General features: G+C 40.7%; 2 protein-coding genes across 2 annotated transcripts; one reads left to right on the forward strand and one right to left on the reverse strand.

Moving 5' to 3' along the window:
- Positions 1 to 9,646: 9,646 nt before the first annotated feature.
- On the reverse strand, positions 9,647 to 13,277 carry LOC138891080 (uncharacterized). The gene is made up of 7 exons (XM_070174059.1): positions 13,204 to 13,277; positions 13,028 to 13,107; positions 11,552 to 11,728; positions 10,947 to 11,075; positions 10,526 to 10,862; positions 10,285 to 10,390; positions 9,647 to 10,171 (listed from the first exon to the last, which is right to left on the reverse strand). Exons 1-7 carry the CDS (start codon positions 13,275 to 13,277, stop codon positions 9,647 to 9,649), a joined length of 1,428 nt encoding a protein of 475 aa, XP_070030160.1.
- A 5,169-nt stretch (positions 13,278 to 18,446) lies between these two features.
- Positions 18,447 to 21,293, forward strand: LOC138891084 (uncharacterized). Its single transcript, XM_070174060.1, has 5 exons — positions 18,447 to 18,659; positions 18,834 to 19,161; positions 19,289 to 19,585; positions 20,222 to 20,417; positions 20,534 to 21,293. Exons 1-5 carry the CDS (start codon positions 18,447 to 18,449, stop codon positions 21,291 to 21,293), a joined length of 1,794 nt encoding a protein of 597 aa, XP_070030161.1.
- Positions 21,294 to 23,441: the final 2,148 nt, after the last annotated feature.

Consider the following 23,441-nt stretch of genomic DNA (forward strand, 5'->3'; position numbering starts at 1 on the left):
CCGATAATTGGCCTAACAGTTTGATTTTCGCCCTATCCTTAACTCTCATTTTATTCCTAAGTCTCACATACATAGCATCAACTGCTTAACAAACTAGCATAAAAATAGATCACGTATTTTTAGAGTCCCATCAACAAATTTAATTGTTATTACCATTTTCACGGTAAACAGTTTGGCGCCCACCGTGGGGCTAAAAATAATAGTGATTATTTTCTTGTTGGTTTTACTACATAACGCAAGTTAGTTTTCACGCTTTCTCTTGCCCAAGATCTTCAATTTCAGGTCAAAATGTCTAACTCAGTGAATGGAGATGAAACAACAATCTCGAGGACCACGGAGAAAACGGTGTGGATGTTCCAGGTATTGGTGTGCCACCACAAAACCTTAGGAATGCGCCAGAACTGATCCCCGTGGATGCGGTCTCACGCGACGCCCAAGGGGTCGATATAAGCTCGCATACTGACAGGATCGTGCGCCAAGGAGATCCACAAGAAGCTCAGAAAATCCCAACTAGGGAAGAACGTGAGGTTAGCCTTCATGTTATTTTTGAAATGTTAGGCACAACAGCTAGCTATTGCTCAGCTGCAAAGTCACCAAAAAAACTCCTAGCACGGTAGCGGCGGGGATAGCGACCCCGGCAAAATAGGTACCAGAGAGATCGAGTGATAACGGGTCGATGATCGATCCCATCATCGTAAAAATGCTCGAGGACCTCACTAGGAGGATCGAATCGGGTGAGAAAATGATAGAAGCCAATGACAAAAAGGTCGAAACCTACAACTCAAGGGTCGATCAAATTCTGGGTGCACCCCTAGTCCTGAAAGGTGTGGATTCGAAGAAGTTCATGCAAAGGCCGTTCCCCGAGGAAGCGGACCCGAAACCTATCCAAAGAAGTTCAGAATGCTGGAACTCCCAAAGTACAACGGGACCTCAGACCCCAATGAACACGTTACTGCCTACACTTGCGCAGTAAAGGGCAACGACATAAATGACGACGAGATTGAGTCCGTCCTATTAAAGAAGTTCGGGGAAACACTCTCGAAGAGGGCCATGATGTGGTATTACAACCTAGCTCCCAACTCCATAGACTCATTTGCCATGCTGGCAAACTCCTTCATAAAAGCACACGCCAGTGCCATCAAAGTAGCAACAAGGAAATCCGACGTGTTCAAGATCAACCAGAGGGAGAACGAAATTCTACGAAAATTCGTATCTCGCTTCCAAACATAATGAATGGAACTACCACCGGTCTCTGACGATTAGGCGGTGCAAACCTTTACTCAAGGTCTGAATGACGAAGCTCGGTGGCTTCGAAGCAGCTGAAAGAGAATCTGGTCGAATATCCAGCTGTGACCTGGTCGGACGTCCACAACCGATACCAGTCGAAAATCAAGGTCGAATATGACCAGTTGGGAGCCCCCTCGGGCTTAGTATACCTAATCAGGCTCCTAGCAAAGAAGCCAAAACCAAGCAAAGAAAGATATCATCCATATACCAAAGACAAGAGGAACGCCTCGAGGCGCAACCCACCTTGCAATGATCGAAAGATAGACCGAGGACAGGATTCTCGAGGACTCATCAACATAGCCAGATTCGATAGGAATGCAGGGCCAACGGGGGCACCTCACTTATCAGAATACAACTTCAATGTTGATATGTCGGACATTGTATTCACCATTAGTAAAATCAGAGATGCCAGTTGGCCCAGGCCTGTACAATAGGATCCTTCGCAAAGGAATCATAACTTAGTGTGCGAGTTTCATAACACACACGGCCATAGGACCAAGGATTGCCACCAACTCCGAGAGGAGGTAGCTCAACTACTTAACAAAGGTCACCTCCAGGAATTCCTCAGCGATCGATCTAAAAATCAGTTCCGAGAAAAAGAGGCGGCCAAGAAGAATGAAACAAATGAACCACAACATGTCATCCACATGATCTTGGGAAGCGTCAATGCACCGCAGGAACCCGTGATGAGAAGGACAAAATATCCATCACCAGAGAAAAGCAAACCCAGGGATATACACCCGAGGATGCCCTCACATTCAGCAAAGAGGACACCGAGACCTTGTCTCAACCCCACAATGACGCACTGATAATCTATTTTCTTGTAATTTCTTTTCAAATAAAACATGTACTCGTGGATCTAGGTAGCTCGGCCAATATTATCAGGTCTAAGGTGATAGAGTAGCTCGAACTACTTGACCAAATCATGCCCGCCACTCGGGTCCTCAATGGATTCAACATGGCAAGTGAAACAACAAAAAGAGAAATCACCCACCCAGTCACCGTGGCTGGCACAACCCAAAATGTTAAATTCCATGTCATCGAAAGAGACATGAGGTAAAACGCCTTGTTTGGACGCCCATGGATACACTTCATGAGAGAAGTACCATCCACTCTACACCAAATGATGAAATTCCCGATAAAGGATGGGATTAAAACCATCTACGGGGAATAGCATGCGGCAAGGGAAATATTCGCGGTGCACAATGTGGCACCGGAACCAATACCTCTGCTCATAAAAGAGCTAAAGGTCAATCAAGCCACACCTTCGATTAAGCCCGATCAAACAAAATAAAGGATCGTATCGTGTCCTCATCTCGAGTAACTAGGACATATCGGTCCTCAAAACAACGCCAGCACATGCCACGCTAAGGTATAACCATCTCCCTTTTCATTTCGTATTTTATACTAACCCTTATGCAGGCGCCCGACCAAAGCAGTCAAAGTGCTAACCCAGCTCGAAGACCTTAAGATTTCAAAGCATCTGTTGCACTCTTTTCCTTCGACCGAGTTTTTATCCCGAAAAGGGTTTTACCAGCAAGGTTTTTAACGAGGCAACATCCGCGTACTACCTAAGAAAGATTCAACAAGTATTCAAGGCTTCTTTTGATATCAACCTCGAACACTGGGGGGCATCCCCCCCCCCCCGGAAGGCCATCCGCTCGGAAAAGCCAAGAAATGCCAAATGGGGTCTTAATAGGAAAATGATGTATCGGGCCAAACGGTCTAACGAATCGTGTCCGTATAGCCGGGCCCCCAATGGAAAAAACATGTACACTTGTGCCAAACAATTGAAGAATATCTTTTATCAAAGCATCTTGCACTCCAAAAGAAGCTCGGAACCTCCGCAAAAATGACTTCTCCGCCAAAAACGTCCCAAACACTCTGGGACTGGCGTCAACAATTCAACACCTGAACGACCTCCGGGTGGGGACTCCAAGATCATAAGCCCTCAATGAGGCAACATGAAAATCACGAAACGTCTCCAAGGCCGAAAGTGCCCCGAATACTCGGGGACTGGCGTCAAAATCTCAAACAACGCACGACCTTAGGGTCAGGATCTCCGAAATTATAAGCCCTCAATGAGGCAACACAAAATTTACAAGTAACGGCTTCCGATCCAAGGTACCCTGGATGACTCGAGGACTGTCGCCAATCGCCATTCATTAAAAAAACTGAGGTCGTAAGACACCAAATGGGTGTTGATACCCAATTTTTCCTTGTATGTTTTTTTAATATGCAAAATACTTTCAAAATGGCATGTGTAAGCATATATAAGTATTTCCAAATGTTTTATTATTTTTCCTAATTTTTAAAAGATTTTTAAATCAATTTATTGTCCTATTTTATCCAGGAAAGCCCGGTAATTATTCCCAAAATTATCATTTTTGGTGACTCATTTATAGGACTATCACATTTATACTAAAATATAGCTAATATAATTTTTGCATATTTTTACAAATTTATTTAGTATTTTTAAGGCTAAATTGCATATAATTACAATACTAGCCTCTCTTAGATTTAATTATGTTTATGTCTATAAAAAATTAACTCCAGTATTTTTAATTTGATACTTATATATTATTAATCATTTTAGTACCTTTAATTTATTTCCAGAAATTATTTTACTAGTTTTATAAAATAAACAAGGGAAAATGGCTATTTAAATGCTAACCCCATTTATTTCAATTTTAGCCTTATTTGAACCTCCAATTTGAACCCAATATGAGACCCAATTACCCTGACCCAAACCCCGTTCAAACTGACCCAGACTTGTTTCCCACCTACCCTCTCTAATCTCAACCGTTGATCTCCCAGATCAACGGTCCATATTTCCCTTACCATTTTTAAACCCTGAACTACCCCAAACCCTAATCATTTTTCATCTGTAGCCGCCTTTGAATTCCCCCTTCCCAATTCTCTCTCAAGCTCCACTCAAACCCTAGTCGTCTCCCTCAGCTTCCACCATAAAACCACATAAATCAATGGCTTCCAAGGCCATTGAAGGCCTGTATCAACCTCCTTTGGCTTCCACATGCCCGATTATCATGTTTTCAAGGCTAGATCCTGGAAAGATTTGGTCCAGACCTTGCTCGATCCCAATTTTTATGGCTATCTCCAGTCATCTTTAACCTTGTTCTAGCCAGCCATGGCTATTCGAGCCTGACTCTCGACTTCTCCGGCTTAGATCGATGGTTTCCAAGCCTTTCTCACCATCTGGGTTTCTTCTGAAACCCTAACCTTCGAGGTTCCTCCGATTTCTTTTAGATCTATGTTTACTCTAAACTCCTAAACATTTTCTCTAAGGTTTCTTTCCAAAACTTTACCTTCAAAACCCCTTTTATCTTTTCCAATTTAGGGTTTTGTTAAGTCATTTCAAAGCTTTCTCTGATTTTAAACATGTTCTACTGTGTTTCTTTATGTTGCTCTTCTACTGGAGTGTGCATGTTAAAAGTCTTAGTTTCTTTTGAGGTTTTTGAATCTATTTCGTTAAGTATTTGATCGATTTATTTGCTTTTTATCTCTAGACTCGATTGTGTTGAAAACCCTAAAACTTTGGGGTTCATTCGAGTTCGGAGACTAATTGCTATGTAATTTATTTGTTAGTCATTCTTTGAACTCGATTGGTTTCAAAACCCTAATTTCTTTGGACCTATTCGAGTTTCTGAAGTTGCTTCATCTGTTGCCTAACTGAATTTCGAAATCTTTTGTTTCAGCCTCTGTTTCTTTATGTGATTTTGACTTCCTGCTACCATTGAAACTCTACTATAAGGTCTTTTCATTTGACCCCTTTGTATGCTATTTGATACTCTCTCTTTTCTCTATTACTGAGTTACTAAGATTGACCTATGTGACTACCATGTTTCGATAGTCCACTACTTACTGACTTTGTGGTTGCATGACGCTTCTCTTTGTCCTAAATTCAGCCTTGCATGCCTAATACTTGTGCACTCTTTTATATGTTGAATTTCCCTCTGAAATGACATGTAATTTTGGACCGATTTCAAACCTCCTTATGTAATTTTGATTGTATTCATGTGTTAAGTGATTGACTCTTTCCTTGTTTCGCTTTACTGATTCTCTATTTCTTGGGTTGATTTGAAAACTTTCCTTAGACTTTCAATTCTCCTATTTCTGACTTGGTTTATTCTTTTATTCATGGGAAACCCTGTTATTCTCCCCAAATCAGTAATTTCAAATCCCTGACTCCTTGATTTACTATGTGTTGATTGTCTCCATATTCTGCAACTTTACTTTGTTTTCTTGCCTTATTTGGTTAATCAAGTATTTCAAAGATTCTTCCCTTTATGAAACCTCTATGTATTTACCCTTAATTATCTACTTTGCACAAGATGCCTACTTGATTTTTTTCCTTAAATGTTTTCTGTCCATTACCGTTTAAGTTTAACTCCTTAATTAAAGGAAATCCTTGATACTGATTTGATTTTTAATTGGTACATAGTTCCATAATTACTACTAAACTATGATTCTTGCTTTATTTTCTACCTATTTTCAAACTATAAATACCTTGCTCTTTCATTAACACGGAGACACACGAACACTCTTAGCTTCTGAACTCACACTCATACTCAAAATATTCTCTCTTGCTACTTGTACTGTGGCCTGTTTTCAATTCCTGCTACCTACTTTTACTATATTCTGCTTCTCTGAACTGGTATGTTCTGATTAAGATTCCAGTATCACAACAATGTGTTTACTTAATACTTTTACCTTCTTGTTTGTCTATTGTTGGTGTTCAGTTCTGTACTTATTTTAGTATACTATAATTTCCTTCTGCCTGTTCTGAATTTATTATAAATCCTAAATCCCCACCCCAATGTGTTCGATGCTATGGTTTGTTTGAGGCATGATAGTACTGAATATTACTGCCCATGACTCAAGCTTGATCTCTGGCATCCTAACCTCTATGTTTCTCTACTATATGTGTTCTGGTAGGCTTATAGGCATGCCAACATCTTCTATTGGTGTGCATGCCTAAAGCTCACTCTGGCCTAAGCATAGGCTCTTTGCAACTTCCCAACTCCCCCTGAACCCCTTTTGTATAAATTATCAACTTATTTGTGGTTGTTTCCCTCTCCTTTATTCCCTCAGAACTTTGTTTCTTCACTTGCACTCTCTCTTAGACTTAAGTTCTGGCCCCCTCTTGTGAGCCTTGCCTTGGGACCTATTGAGCTCCCTCTGAACTTGGACACTTGAGGGCTGGCCCTTCCACACTGCACTCGTCCCCATTCTGGTGATACAATTTGGGTGTGAGCACTGCCCGGAGTCCCATTGAGGCTCTTAAGGAACTCTGACACACTCAAATTGGAGAAAGGCTCTGGATCAATGGTCTTTGAGTTGGTCTATCTCATAACTCAGAGAGGAAGTCAAGAATCAGGCTTTCTCTAGTTGTACTTTTCTTTGTACTTTTTTTATGTAATTTTATTCATTCTGATTTATAATGAGTTATAATAAACACTTGGGGCTGGCTAGTGAAAAGGGTGGGATATTTATGCATGTCAAGGGTAGAAATCATGCCTATAGGCTGTTCTAATTCTGCATATTCAACTACATATAGAAATCATGCCTATAGGACTGTTCTAATTATGCATATTCAACTACATATAGAAATCATGTCTATAGGACTGTTCTAAATTCTGCATATTCAACTACATATAGAAATTATACAATAAGGTTTAAAACAAAGTTTCTGCATTTAGATACTATGTCTCTAAAACTTCCGTATATAGATACCTTGTCTACAAGGTTTTCTGCACTTCGACACCATGTCTATAAGAGTTTAAAATCAGCAATGCATAGAAAGCATTCCTATATGAGCTTCTAAATGAATCTGATTCGCTTCACTCAATGTTAGCTGTAAAATCAGTAATATTAGGTGCTATCACCTACAGAACCTGTGACCAATTTATTTAACTTTGTACGCTCTGCATTTTTTTAATAATCTGAGTCCCTCGCTAAATAAGTATACATATAGAATAATTCATTTCGAGTTTTACTATCTTATCACCTTCTGAATTCAGTAGATACCATGCCTATAGGATCCTCGTCTAAACACTTAGGCAAGCCTTGGAGTAATAATTGAGAGTTGAATCCGCTTCTATTAATTATTACAACCAGCATGCATGCCTGATTCGGACTTCTTATCTGAGTTATGAAATAAACTAAAATTGTCCCAACAATCCCCTCCCCCTCGTCTTTAATACTTTAAAATCAGACCTAAACAGTATGTGCAAGTCATGCTAATTATATGTTTTCTTTGTTTAAGGAGGTATATCAGAGCCTTTGTTTGTTTAATGCTTTTTCCCAAAATGTGCAATATGTGTTTTTGTATGTCGCCTTAGAGTTTTACCTTTGAAACTCCAAATAATCCCAACATCCCTCCCTTTAGGATTAGTAGTCCTAAATGCCTCCGGGATTGATAGGAACGGGATGGATAATAGCATGCAATAAGTAATCGAGACCAATCCGCGCTTTAAACACCTTAACGGGGTGGGAAGGATAGATATTGATATGATGACCACGCGATAATGTCACGTGTATCCCCTCATTGAAGAGTGATTACCGGACATTGTATGGGGTGATCCATATATTTTATAAACCTAGGACCCCCGTACCTTTATTCTTTATTTCTTTTCTTTTAGCATTTCAACTCCTTCTTTTAAAATCAGCTTTTCTAATCGTTCTTTCAAACTTTGTTTACTTTCAAACCATTATGTGAAACCCCCTCTTATTTGAGCCTTATTTGCCTATATGTTAATTGAACCTCAATTCACAATAATTGTCTGGTCGGGAACCACACTAGTGGATTCTGAGGAGTGCCTAATACATTCCCCTTGGAATAATTTCAAGCCCTTACCCTATCTCTGGTTGTTCAAATCAAACCCTTTGGTGTCTTAATGCACCCTAATCATTAGGTGGTGACTCTTCAAATTCAAACCCAATTCCCAAAAGGAATGAGTTGTCCTTCCAAATGTCATAAACTCGGACTCCGCGAGGAAAAAGGGGACACGACAGCGGGCAGACTCGGTCTTGTAAGACCCACATAGGGCCACAACTATATCTGTAAGACCTCAAGCAAGGCATAAACCACACTTGTACCAAGTGACAATATCCGTAAGACCTCAAGCAAGGCATGAACAATACTTGTACCAAGTATCCAAAACTGTAAGGCCTAAAAGGCATGAAAAAATTATAAGACCTTACTAAAGGCATAAACCCGATCTCAAAGTTTCGGCTATATATCGAACTTGTAAGACCTCTAAAAGGCATACCCTCGATATAGATGCTGAAACTGCTTCATTCGGGATTCAAAGGCTCCGACCGAATACAAATAACTCCGGTCATAAGGTTGTACCAGCCAAACTAACGCAACTCGGAGACGCCCGACCGTCGCTACAAAATTAGAGGCCTTCAATTACTTCGAATCTACTTCGAAAAGAACCGGTTAAACAGGCAACCCTCGATATAGACAAAAGAGCTTCGACCATGTCAGCTCGTAAACATCAACTTTGAGATACTCAGCCTCCGAGTCAAACCTCCCGAGGTGCTCGATCATCACCATATAACGACTCATAATCGAGGTTTTTTATTAAGCCATCGAAGAGTCAGGCAAACGCTATTTATCCTTATCGAGGGAACAATAAAGCCCACATAAATGGTCGTATCGACCAAAACATAAGATCCATTGTCGCCAATTTAATAAGCCTTAGGGTCACACACATAAAAGGTCTCTTCAATCCAAGGCGTAAGAGCCATTGTCGCCAACCCGCACAAATACAAAACTTGAGGGTCGAATGAGCTTGAGTCGTAACCCGATTCGGAGACTGAACCCAAAATAGTTAACTAAAAAGCCGCATCGGCCTAAGGGGTAAGAGCCATTGTCGCCAGCCCATACTAAAAGGCCGCATCGGCCCAAGCTGTAAGAGCCATTGTCGTCAGCCTGCATACACTAAAAGGTCGCATTGACCAAAAGTGTAAGAGCCACTATCGCCAGCCTAAATTTCATCCACTTGAAGGTCAAATAATCCTAAGTCAATGCCCGACGCGGGGACTAAGCCCAAAACGGGTGGCCTAAATATGCCTAAGAGCAAAAGTGCATAAGGCCTACGGGCCAGCCTAATGATGTTCAGGGCCATACCACGATTCTAAGGATTCCTACCAACTCAAAGACCAGTCCACCTAGCCAAATTCAAGACAGAAAAGAGATACAAAGGAAATAAAGCTGCAAGGTTTTCTTTCATACACTTATGCAAAAAAGCGCATTATCTGTCTACAAACATGCTATGAAAATGCTACATACAGATGACAAAATCTATGCTCTCCCCCCTCCCCCGGGGGGTTACGGCCTGCCGGCCTCATCCTTACTTTCTTCGGCATCGGGCAAAAGCAATCGGGCATCACGCTTGTCCACCCTTGCTAGCGCTAATTCTTTCGAGAGGGCGAAACCCCTAGCACGGATCTCCTCGAGGGTCTTTCTTCGAGACTTGCGACGAGCATATTCTTCAACCCTCCCTTCGTGGTCGATTATCCTTCTCAGCTCAGTTTGAGCATTGGCAGCATCCTTTGAATAGATCGCCATCTCCTGGTCAGCCTTAGTCCGGCTCATTACAGCTTTTTCCCGGGCATCAAGGATCACAGCCCTAACTTTCGAAAGCTCAGACTCGAGCTTCACAATCATATCTTCTTGAACCGAAGCGTTATCGCGAACTAAGCGAAGTTGAGCTTCAAAATCAGGAACTTTAGCCAGAGCGTCCTTCCCCTCTAAAGCCTGAGCCTCCGCCCGAGCTTTTAGCTCATCATGCTCATGCCTGGCCCGGCCAACTTCATCCTGAAGGTGCTTCAGGGCCTTCGCCTTTTTGTACAACTGAAATAAATGAAGTGTTAGCTTCGGGAACTAGAAGGTGGCATGCACGCTCACCCAGAACAGAAAATTACCTACTCCTTCAGGTGGTTCTCGTAATTCAAGCTCCAGCCCACCTCATACTGCAAGTGTACCAACTTGACTTCTTTTTCATCACAAAGGAGCCTAAGGGATCTCTCATCATTCAAAGCTTTCAGTAGCCTGGCTTCACAACGAAGTAGCCTGGACTTAAGTTTGTCGAATGTTTGCAAAAGAAAACCCAATAAATAAGGGAAGGCGCGAAGCTCGAAAGACCTGTGCCAAACTCATCGCAAAGTGAAGCCGCTGGGATTTCTCGAAGGCCGAGCGCACACTTGCCAATCCAATTCCTTCGGCCCTGAAAGATTGACTCTGATCAAAGCACGGTCGCTCGGTGTATGCGACCCCGGGTTTCTAGTATCTCCCGAAGTACTATCAACGGAAAAAGAAGGTGACAGCAACAGAAAAACCCTCTTCCCGGAACCAGGAACCACGGACACGGTAGGCCCGAACGATGCTTCCGCTCTGAAGCCCCGATCCCATTCTGCCTTACTTTGAGTGCTATCGCCCTGTAAAAGCTTCTCTTGCTTATTTTTGTCATTCTTCAGCTCGGGAGTTGTCAACCCTTCCCCCTCTCCAGAGGAGCGTGGCCTCACCTCGAAAGGCTCTTCAATGCCTACAACAGCAAAATTAATACGCATAAAAGGAAAATGCTTCTCCATATGAAAGAAGGGAAAGGAAAGTATAACACAACACTTACCATGACATTTTGCTTCCCATCTGCCCTGGGACAAAGCTCGCCACTTGCGCTCATCACAGGTCGAGTGGGTCGCCAACTTTCGAACCCAATCCGGTAAATCAGGAATGTCGCCCGACGCCCATGAAACCGCTGCAGAAAAAGAAAGGAGGGCACGATTACGAAACCAATTCTCGCCATAGGCAAAACTGAGAAGGCACGGAATGCACCACTTACGTGTATAATTAGATTCCTCAGGGAATGGCATAAGCTCCACGGGGATAATGTTAGCGGTCCGCACTCGGACGACGCGACTTGTCCACCCCCGGTCTCCATTTTCCTCATCATCAACAATGAAGGGTGTGGTCGATCGGCATCGCAAGGTAGCAGACCTCGATGGTGAAAGGACCGATACAGCCTAATAAGATGACTGAGCATAAATTCGAGCCCCGCTTTCTCCGCAAAAAATCTCACCATCAATATTGTTTGCCAAAATGACGGATGGATCTGCGCCAAGGTAACCCGATACTCTGAGAAAAAGTCGAGCACAACCCTATCAAGGGGGCCCAGTGTGAAAGGATACGTATACACATTCAGGAATCCATCGGCACGATCTGTGATGCCCTCACCTGGGGAAAATGCCTGTAACACCACTTTCTCCCCCCATCCGCAGTCTTTTCTCACTAACTCAAGATGCTCTTCTCCTATCAAAGAAGTAGTCTTCAAGGTGTACTCTCGTTGGTCCTGAATGCCGGAGGCGGAGCTCTCCCCTCCCTGTCGGACAGACCCTGACATAGCAGCCATGGCTATGACAAAATTGGAGAACTAAAGCAGGAATCTGTGTGAGTGCGTTAGTGCTGAAGTAGAGAAAGGCTAGAGCAGAAAAAGAAGGGTAACTACTTAAAATGGTAGGATCTCCAAAAACGAGCAGAGACAACCCTATATTTATACATGGAAAAAACGACGACGATCTACCTACCTCAAAGCCGGTTAGGAACACTAACTGATGCTATCATCGCCAGTCCCGAGGTGGTACCCGACCTTGAGGACCTCCATCAGAACAGGTTTAGGCTCCAGGAAGCCAATAATGCATTCGCCAGTCCCGAGGTGGTACCTGACCTCGAGGACCTCCATCAGAACAAGGTTAGGCTCCAGGAAGCCAATAACGCCTTCGCCAGTCCCGAGGTGGTACCCAACCTCAAGGACTTCCATCAAAAAGAAGTTAGGCTTTAAAAGGCCAATGGCATCATCGCCAATCCTGAGGTGGTACCCGACCTCGAGGATCTCCATCAAACGGAAATTAGGCTTTAAGAAGCCAATGGCATCATCGCCAACCCCGAGGCGGTATCCGACCTCGAGGATATCCATCAAAAAGAAGTTAGGCCCCAGGGAGTTATTGGCATCATCACAAATCCCGAGATGGTACCCGATATCGAGGACTCCTTCGAAAAATAAGTTAGGCTCCAATAAGCCTTTAACAGCATTGTAGATATCATCATATACCGGGCAGTCCCTCATCCGGGACCTATCTACAACACCTTAAGATTACATACATTAAGTTCAAGACAAATCTCCAAATGCCCCGAGTCAACCCTTACTTAGGGACTGCTCTCGAAGTTCTAAGGGCTAAGTCTCAGTTTAGGGGTTCGAAACCCTACTTCTATTCGACTCAAAGTAAGGATCCCAACGACCCAAGTTTATCGGATCAATCTAGGTTTGGCCTGACGAACGGCAAAGGATTCCGCAGGAAACCCTTTTTATCAACCGAAAGTCAGAAAGAATACTCGCTTCTGGGTTCCATATGGGCACTAACCAACAGAGTCGTGCATTCAGAATCTCCGTAAACATAAATGAAAGGGAGTATAGCAACATCGAAGAAAAATTGAAGAAATATCTTTGTATTCATGAATATTCATTACAAAATCCCACGAAGGGTCCTTACACGTGATTACAAAAGCCCACGAGGGGTCCTTATACAAAAACAAAGAAGCGAAGGGGTACACATGTAGTAAAAGCCTAGAACCTAGACTGCTCTCGAAGGTTAATCTCCAGTAGCAGCATCTCCGAGCACCACCTCCCCGAACATGCATCCTCGACGGTGATACCTTTGACCGCCACCTCCTCTAGGTTCCCATCTGAATTCCGCAGAGCAATATCTCCGAGGGCGAAGATGAAGAAGAGGAAACTGAGAAAGCAAAGAAGAGGAAAGTGATGCAGAAGAGGCAGAAAAAAGAGATATAGCCCACCGAAGCCAAAGGTTGAAGATTCGGCGGGCCTCAACCTTACTCGCACGATCGCTCCGAATCCACCTTCCGGGACATTGTGCTGTGTGAGCTTAACGGCCGGTTGCGCCATTTTATCCCTTGGGAAAAAACCCGAGGGATGAAGTGTCACACCAGGCCAGAGTAGGAGAGTGAGCAGCGGTGTATAGTCCGAACACTCTCTCGAGAAGCGGTGTAGAGTCCAAATGTCCTCCTAAGTCGAAGTAGGTTGCCCCCTTTATCTCGTCACCTCGATCCAACAACGACAGTAGTGATAGCCATAACAATAACAACAACAGCAACAATAACAACGAAATAGTATAATCTCGCTCGGCGCGGGAAAGTCTAAGAAAAATGCCATGGTGTGGCTGATAAGAACGCCGCCATAAGACCTTAAGGCTAGAGACCCAAAACATAGCGGGTAATAATGGAGAAGGATAATGAGAAGAAAGGGATGGAAAGATGTTGAAAAGCACTTGGATAAAGAGATAGTATGGAAAGGCCCCCATTTATAGGGGATGATAATGTGGCCAATAATGCTATCAATGCCTTTGAAAGACGGATCGACAGGCGCAACCAATGCGTTATTGGAAGTCGAGTCGACAGCAGTATTTTCGCTTTGAAGAATGGGAATCGGCAGTGGCAGCGCATTGAATGATGCTGAAAAGACAAGTCCATGAGATGCCCCGGTTATCGGGAAGGCTCAGGTCACAAGTTAAAACTATCAGTATGACGCCACCATAGGGAGCTCGAAGAGTCGGATGTCAAAATCGTTTCTTGCTTCTCCTCTCTAAGAAACGTGGGGACTATCTGTATATGGCGAAATCGGGGGAGCCAATTTCTCGTTGTTAAAGCATTTCAAAAGGTCACCTCGGAGGTTCGAGACTGCGGACCGAGCACTCTCCCTCGAGGGTCGTCGACAGTCGAACTCAGGATAACGATGACCTCGATAACGGTAGAAATGGGAAGCTCCCTAGGCGCACGGCTAGGACTGACAAGGCCTAGTGGGCTACTCTAAGACCCGAATTAGGGTGTCATCTAGTTGCCACATCTCCGTATCTTTGTGATTAATGCTTATTGTACTATGATAGTACTCCCCTCCTATATAAAGGGGGTCTTCACCATTTTGTAAACCATGTTGCTTCAGTTGCTCCACACGAAATATACAAGAACATTCTATTTGTTCTCTAACACACTCTCTCGATATTATTGCTTTCATTTATTATCTTCATATTTGTTCATCATTATTGCTTATCATTGGCTATAAAGAGCCTCCATTGATTTTATTATAACTGTTAATCACATAGCAACTGCCTTCGATAGCTCGTAGTCGAGCTCCGGGATCGACCTCGAGTCTCCGAATCAACGAGCTCGAGGCCCAGATAATCGGCCTAACGGTTTGATGTCCGCCCTATCCTTAACTCTCATTTTGTTCCTAAGTCTCACATACATAGCATCAACTGCTTAACAAACTAGCATAAAAATAGATCACGTATTTTTAGAGTCCTATCAACAAATTTAATTGTTATTACTATTTTTACGGTAAACAGTATTCAAGATTGGCCAAGATTCTCCACAAATATACAGGGTTGCTAGCTCATTATATTGAAAAATGATCCCATTAGCACGACAGTGAATCCTACCATCACTAAGATTTTATGTTGGACGCAACAAAAACCAACTAGCAGAACCAAGATCTTAGATTCACCACACCTATACATATTTGTTAATCATCAAAACTCATTTTCCAACAAGTTACATGTTAATTTGTTAACGCACAAGTTATATTTTTATTTTGTATAATATTTTTCCCTTTTGATGTAAATATATTTTTTTTCAAAATGTTTTCTGGTAGCCAAATATCATAAAATTACTTCCTCATAGAAAACATAATAACATGAAAAATAACTTTCTAACATACCAAATCCATCAAAAAATAAGAAGTAGTTGGGAGGGAAGAGGAATGAGGCAAAAGATTTAATTAAGTTTACTAGTATTGAATTTGAATACAGTAATGAATTCGTAGTCAGTAACTGGCTTCTTAAGAATATTATTTAAAGAGTTACTATAGTTTATCATTATGCTAAAAACAGACTAATGAAAATGAAAAGAATTTTTAAAAACATACTGTATAAAAGAAAAATTAATACTCCGAATTTTTAAAATTTATGGAGTTTAGTCCAAAGCAGCTAACAGAGCGTTTTATTATGTGGTTTGGTTAGCGTGACAGTAAAGTAACAATTCTCCTTAGCAATAAATTCCATTGGCTTATAATCTAAGTTATCTTAATTATATTTTCCCAAAAATGAGCTCAACGCCAACTCAAATTGAACTGGCATTCAGGTATTATTTGACCAATTAAATTTGTATTGGGAATCTTAGTCTGGATCCCAGAACTCCCTAAATTCGACTGCTAATTTCAAGGTTGTTGACATTCTGTATAGAAATTCAATTATAAATTCGGAGCAAGCCAGCTAATATTATTATCATCATCTCCTTTCTCTCCCCTTATTATTATTTAACTTTTGCAAACATACATGTTACAATTTTTTTTTTCTAATTCATGTGTAGAAGTACTCTATACGATAGAAAATGTTTGTTAAAAGCATATTTTGAAAGGGAAGTTTCCAAATTTGAAGGTTTTATTTTTATGTTTACTTGTTTAACCACCTTACTTGCCAATAATATAAGTTCATAAATTATTTTTTAGATACTGAGATTTTTTTGTAACGCGTTTGATGCTCAAAAATTAAAAAAAAAACACACACACACACAAAAAAAAAAAAAAAGCTTTGTCATTTGTGCAAACTTGGACGAAAAATTGTCTCCAAGCATGAATCATTCAAAAAAAAATTAAAGTCGTTTGCAGAAAATATTTTCGAGGACGATTCCAAGCTTATACAAAATAAGACTGTAATCAGAGAAAAGGCAGAAAATCATTGTCTTAACTAAGAATGGAAAAAAATCATTTTCTTTAAATGAAAATAAATGCCATGTGCTTCTTTATGCCAGCATCCAAAGCTTCTTTTATCTCCATTAAAAGAAAAACTAAATTCGACCAAGATGAAAAGAAAAAAAAAAGAAGGAAATTTCGGCAACAAAAGGTTATCATACGTCTAGGAAAAAAATTAAAAATTTTAACTTGTATATTTTGTAAAATAACTTGCGCGCATTATTAAAAATTCAACCTCAAAACTTCTTCGTAAGTATTTGTACTGGGAATATTCAAATGGTCAAGAGTTACAATTTGAAGTGTACTATTATTATTTCTAACATCATTAACCTTACGGGTGAAATTGATCATTTTTACTCTCTAACTTTGTAAAAAAACATGTAATATTGATTCCATACCTTTAAAAAATACTAGAAACCTTAATATCAAAATAAAGTGGAGGGCATAAGAGGGGAGCTCTAGAGGCGCACATTTAGCAAGGTTTAGCTAACGTACGCTTCTGCCATGGCTAGAAAAAGGAAGAAGCTTCCATCACCGACGGTAGTAAAGGAAAATGAAGGAAACACGGAAACACCAACTCAATCTCAACCTAGGCGTTGGTTAACGGGTATGGGAAATGCACCCACAGTCTTTCACAATCCAGCTCAAGGTGTGAAAATTGATGGAACGACAGTTACGCCGGACACTGGAATTCAACAGAAATTGATACCGCTGACGTTTGGAATTTTTCTACCACAAAAATTCCAACCAATTATGGAGGAAATCGAGTGTGAAGAGGAAGAATCTGCAGAGAAGGAAAATAGGGAGACAATTCATCGACGACTGCTATTTTCAACAGCAGGAAATACTGTACAAATTCCTTTAGCAATGGCACCTTCAGAGAAAATTGGAAATAATGAAGAAGTACCTACAATGCAGAAGAATCGAAGCTCACAAATGGGTAAGACATTGAATTATGCCCCCCCCCCCCCCCGCTATACGTGAAGGTACATTCATTGTGCAAATTTATGCAGAAGATACAAGGGAACAGGAAATTTACTGGAGTACAACACTAATTGGGTACGTGTTGGGTGATAATCCTTATGAAAAATCCATGGATAATTACATTACCAATGTTTGGAATTTTGTTGACCCCCCCCCCCCCCAAAATACTTTATCATGATGAATGCTACTATATCTTTAGATTCAAAAACATTGAGGAAAGGGATTTGGTTTTACAAGCAGGACCCTATACTTACCATAATAAACCTCTGATTCTGCAACATTGGAGTATGGATTTCAAGTTTGACCGTGGATGTATGAGTGGTATTCCTTTGTGGATCAAATTTTCGGGACTTCCATTAGGGTTTTGGTCCATAGAAGTATTGATCAAGCTAGCTAGTGTTGATGGAAGCCTCTATACACAGATAGAATTACCGCTGAAATGGAGAAGGTATCATATGCAAGAGTGCTTGTTGAAGCTGATGTTTCACATCCTCTCCCCGATAGTTTTGAAATGCAAACACCACGAGGGATAATCAACTAACAAATTGAATATGATTTAGAAACCTAAACATTGTTGTGACTGTATCAGATTTGGACATAATTCAAATGAATGTTGGATGAAGGAAAACTGGAAATGGAGAAGGAATTCAAAGAGCAACCAAAGCGGAAAAGGAATAAGAACAAAACTAATCTACAATGACTACCAAAGGATCATATGGGAAATGAAGCTGGTCAATTAAGAGGGCAAACAGAATTGGGAAAACAGCATACAGTTGAGACAGAAGGAAAGCAAACAGGAGTGATAAAACAGTTTATGCCAGAAGGCTGTACTCAAATGGCTAATGACAAATCTGAGGAATCAGGGCAGAATGATCAAAATACTAGAACAATTGGTAAGGGAAAGGCTGTCCAACAAGCTCCAGTTGCATCAATTAGCTCTAGTAACAGATTTGGAATACTGCAGATGACTGACACTGACACAATACAAGGGGACGCTGGCCCTTCCAGCTTTACCCAAAAATGAATCTATGTACTTGGAATGTAAGGGGGCTAAATAAGCCCCATAAACAGAAGGAGTTTAGGCACTTTCTGAGGAAGTATAAGGTAGATGTTATTGGTTGCTTGGAAACAAGAGTCAAAGAGAGGAAGGCCGCTAGAATTATGAATCAAGTGGCAAGGGACTAGAGTGCTTGTTGCAACTATAATGCACATCCAAATGGTAGGATTTAATTACTATGGAAGAATAATGTAAATGTCCAGATTTTAGTGATTGATGATCAATTTATACATTGTGAAATTCATGAGAATAATTCCAAATTTAAGGCTATGGTAACTGTAGTCTATGCAAGCATTGACAGTACCCAAAGGAACCAACTCTGGAAAAATCTTATTCAGATAGAGAGTAATATCCAGGTCTGCTGGTTGCTTAGTGGGGATTTCAACAATGTACTTCATACTGATGACAGGATAGGAACACCAGTTACACAAGCTGAGACTCAAGGCTTTCAGGATATGATAAATACTTTACAGCTTTCTCAGGTGAAGAGCTTAGGGTGGCACTATACTTGGTGCAACAAATAGGAACCTGATAAAAGAGTGTATAGCAGGATTGATTGGGCCTTTGAAAATTTTGAATGGCTACAATAATACAACCATATTGAAGCAGAGTTTTTGAATTCAGAGGTATCTGATCATTCTCCTATATTAATCCAGTGTAATCAAAGTAATCAACAGAGGGGAATACACCCCAAGCCTTTCAAGCTATATGGATCAGTTATGGAGCACCTAGAATTCAAAGGGATAGTTGAAAGGGTATGGAAGCAGGATGTAAAGGCTGAGCCTATGCAGAGAATCTGGCTGAAGTTAAAAATGTTGAAGGTGGACCTAAAAGACTTGAATACTTACATGGATTCTTACAAGTACCAGCTGAACCAAGCAAGATACAAGCTAGAAATCATCCAGAATCAACTTATGGCTCATCCTTTGGACCAGAACTTGATTGATCAAGAGAGGTTGGCATTGGCAGAAACTGAGAAATGGAGTAATGTTGAAGAACAAGTTCTTAAGCAAAAAATCTAGAGCAAATTGGATTGCTTGTGGTGATTAAAATTCAAAATATTTCCATGCACAATGGAAATTGAGGACAAACAAGAATTTCATTGCCTCAGTATATAATGACAATGGAGTAAAGCTGACTGATCCTGTACAAGTAGAGAATGAGTTCATCTCTTTCTTTACTAAACTTATGGGGAAAGGTGGAAATGTTCACAAATGTCCAAATGCAGAAGTCATACACCAAGGGCCATGCCTTACACTCCAACAGAAAGAAGAATTGGTTCAAGAAGTTACAAGGGTGGAGATCCTAAATGCAATTAAAGATATGCCACATGAAAAGGCCCCAGGTGTATATGATTTCCCTATCGAGTTTTTCACTAAGCATTGGCAGGAGGTGGGGAATGACATCTGTGAATCCACAAAATATTTTTTTGCAACTAGGAAAATGCATCGAGGAGATAGTAGCACTATTGTGACCTTAATTCCTAAAGTGCAGAATCCAAGCCATGTCAAAGACTAAAAACCCATAGCATGTTGCACTACTTTGTACAATATAATCACAAAGGTTATAACTGCTTGAATTAAGAAGGTCATTAGAGGGCTAGTAGGGGAGTCACAATCAGCTTTCATTGAGGGTCGTAGTATCACTGACAATATCCTCTTCACACATGAATTGTTCAAAGGCTACAACAGGAAAGGAATCTCCCTAAGATGTGTGCTAAAAGTGGACTTGAGGAAAGTGTATGACACGTTAGAGTGGTGCTTTCTGGAAAGAATTTTGTTAGAGTTGGGCTTTCCTCATAAGTTCACAAACTGGATTATGGAGTGTATTTCATCAGTGTCATACGCTCTTAATATAAATGGTGGTCTAACAAAACCTTTTAAAAGAAGGAGGGGGATAAGGAAAGGGGACCCAATGTCACCCTATCTTTTTGTCCTAGCTATGGAATATTTATAGAGGGAGTTTGCACAACTGATGAAAAATAAAAAATTTAAATTTCATCCCAAGTGTAAAAAGCTTGGAGTGGTGCAAGTCTGTTTTGCAGACTACTTGCTTATGTTCTGTAAGGCTGATATTCAGTCTATTAGGCTGCTAAACCAGACGTTCCTCAAGTTCTCTGAGGCTTCTGGTCTTCAAGCAAATTCAGAGAAGAGTTCTATCTATTTAGCTGGTATTTCAAATGCACAGAGGCAGGATATTTTGCAAGAGTTGGGGTATCCTGAAGGTACCTTGCCTTTCAAGTACTTGGGGGTTCCTTTGGCATCCAAGAAGCTTTCCATTATTCAGTATTGGCCTTTAGTAGAGAAGACCACACAGAAAATTAACTGCTGGACAGCAAGACTACTTTCATATGCAGGGCATATACAACTAATCAAATCAGTTTTGTTTGGGATTCAATCATACTGGGCACAGATCTTTCTTCTACCAAAAAAAGTGATGAGATGGTTGAGTCTATATGCAGATCTTTCCTGTGGACAGGTACATCAAGTGTTTCTAAAAAGGCATTGGTCTCATGGGATAAAGTTTGCCTACCACAGGTTGTAGGAGGTCTAAATGTAATAAACATGGTTTATTGGAACAAAGCTGCAGTAGCAAAGCACTTGTGGGTAGTGGCAAAAAAGAAGGAATGTTTATGGATTAGGTGGATTCATACCTTCTACATTAAACAGAACATGTTGGAGCACATGCCAATACCCAAGAATGCAGCTTGGGTGGTTCGAAAAATACTGGAAACAAGGAAGTTCATTGGAGAAGTTCAAGGTCTGCAGGGTGATCTTATGAGCAGACTAGGTCAATTACAGAAGGGTAACTCTTTTAGTATCAAGAAACTTTATAGACTGCAATTCTCTCAGCTCCCAAAAGTTTTTTGGAAAGGTATTGTTTTGCAACCAAATCTATATCCCAGATTCAAGTTTATTCTTTGGTTAGCACTGCAACGGAGACTAGCTACAATTGATAGACTCTTGATGTTTGGTGTTCAGATTCCCCAACAATGCATCTTCTATAAGCGAGCGGACGAAGTCTTTGATCATATCTTTTTTGAATGCACTATGACTAAAGAAGTATGGTCGAGACTACTGAAATGGCTTGGACATAATAGAACTATCCGAGATTAGCAGAGTGAAGTGGCATGGATAAGTCAGTATGCTACAAAGAAGAATGGACATTGGGCAAATGTTACTTGCGTCTTTGGTATGATGATCTATACCATATGGAGCGAAAGGAACAAATTTAGATCCCAGGGTGGGATAACTACTATTAGCAACATCTGCAAGGAAACAACAATCCATATACACACGAGAGATCGATTAATAGAGCATTGGTAAGAAGCACTCGAAAAGTTTAATTGTTATCCTTAGGCGAATGTCTCTCTTACTATGTATAGGAGTCTGTTTTTTTTATTTTAGGTACTTAGTCAAAGTACTTATTTTACTTAGACTACAGGACTGATGTAAACAAGAGTGTGGATGGTCGGCATCTACTTGTTTTGTAAAGTCAATTTTTTGGAATGAATAGAATTGTTATTTACCAAAAATATACTAGAAAAAGAAATTAAGGTAGAGAGAGAATGTAGAGAGAGAAACTCTGGCGATCGTTGAGCAAGGTAGCTAACCTCGCCGGTCACGATGATTCACTGTAATGAACCTACTCTTCCTACACAATCACCTCTTCCAATTGATAATAGAAGTAGATTAATTACTCCAGAAAATGGTATTCCCCAGAAATTAGCCCCAATGCAATTGTTACATTGGATTCCAGGCATGGGGAGTGCCCCTACTGTCATGTAAGCCCAGCCGAAAACAAAGAAGGATGAATCGCAAGTAATGGAACCAGGAGTGCTGACAACGGCGGGAAATTAACCTACTATGATGGGTCTCAAAGTAAAAAAGAAAACCATGGCAGAGGTAGTCAAAGGCAACAGAAATCAAACACAAGGCATACAACTGAAGTTCTATCCTCCAGGTAGTAAAGGATGGAGTGAAAATTGCTAAGTTAAACACAAAGGAGTTAGAACAGCAATACCAGCGATGGAAAACAGCTTTGGTTGGATACGTTCTAGGGGAAATCCGCCGTTCAAGGAGATGCTCAAATTCGTCTATGGCATATGCAATCTAGTCGCGACACCAACAGTACTTCTACATGATGGGTATTTCATTTTCAGATTTAAATCTATAGAGGACAAAAACTTAATTATGCAAAATGACCCTTATACCTTCAATAGTAGACCTATGGTATTAAAGGATTGGTATCTAAATTTTCAGATTCAAAATGAATCCATGAGGATAGTTCTGTATGGGTTAATTTACCTGGGCTACCTGTTCAGTTTTAGGTTGAGGAAAACTTTAGTAGGATTGCTAGTTTGTTAGGCAACTCTATCTGCACTGATAGACTTACAATAGAATGTGAAAGAATTTCATATGCTAGAATACTTGGTGAAATGGACATCACACAGCCATTACCAGATGAAATTCTCATAGAAAAGCCTGATGGGAGGAGTTGGATACAGAGAGTGGATTTTGAATGGAAACCAAAGTTTTGTTTGGATTGCAACAACTTTGGTCATGATACTAGTAAGTGCTAACAAGCAACACAATAAGGCGAGGAACCAAAACGCATAAAAGAAGAAGAAAGAAGAGAACAAAAAGTGAATGGAAACCTAAAATAATGGATGCATAGAACAATAGCACTATGATTCTACCTTGGGAGAAACCTACACAACAGGAAACAGTAGTAGAGATACATGTGACTAATAGAGGCAAACACACAGTGGTTACTCAAGTATCAACTGGCAAAACAAAGCATAATGAGATTAATTATGATGAACTTATTAGAAGAAATGCATTTGCTCCCCTGACAATACTGGAAAGGCCATCAAGTGAGAGTCAGCAGGAGCAATCTTCTAGGAATGAAGAGGTTCAAGGGCAAATGAGTGCAATCCCATTAATCATAATCCTCCATGATTGTTGTGTCCTGGAATATAAGAGGACTGAATAAGTCCTACAAGCAACTAGAATTCAAAAAGTTCTTGTTGATGAATAAGGTAGATATGATAGCTTGTCTAGAGACTAGAGTTAAACAACAAAGTTCAAAAGTAATTCAAAGGAAGATGGGTGATGATTGACAGTTCAAAGATAACTATGCTTATGCATCTAATGGTAGAATCTGGATAGGTTGGAAAATAACAAATGTTCAAGTAATAGTACTAGATGGCTCAGATCAACTGATACACTGCCTAGTTAAGAATAAGAATTCATCCTTTACCA

Source organism: Nicotiana sylvestris, chromosome 1, assembly GCF_000393655.2.
Source record: "Nicotiana sylvestris chromosome 1, ASM39365v2, whole genome shotgun sequence".
Lineage (NCBI taxonomy): Eukaryota > Viridiplantae > Streptophyta > Magnoliopsida > Solanales > Solanaceae > Nicotiana > Nicotiana sylvestris.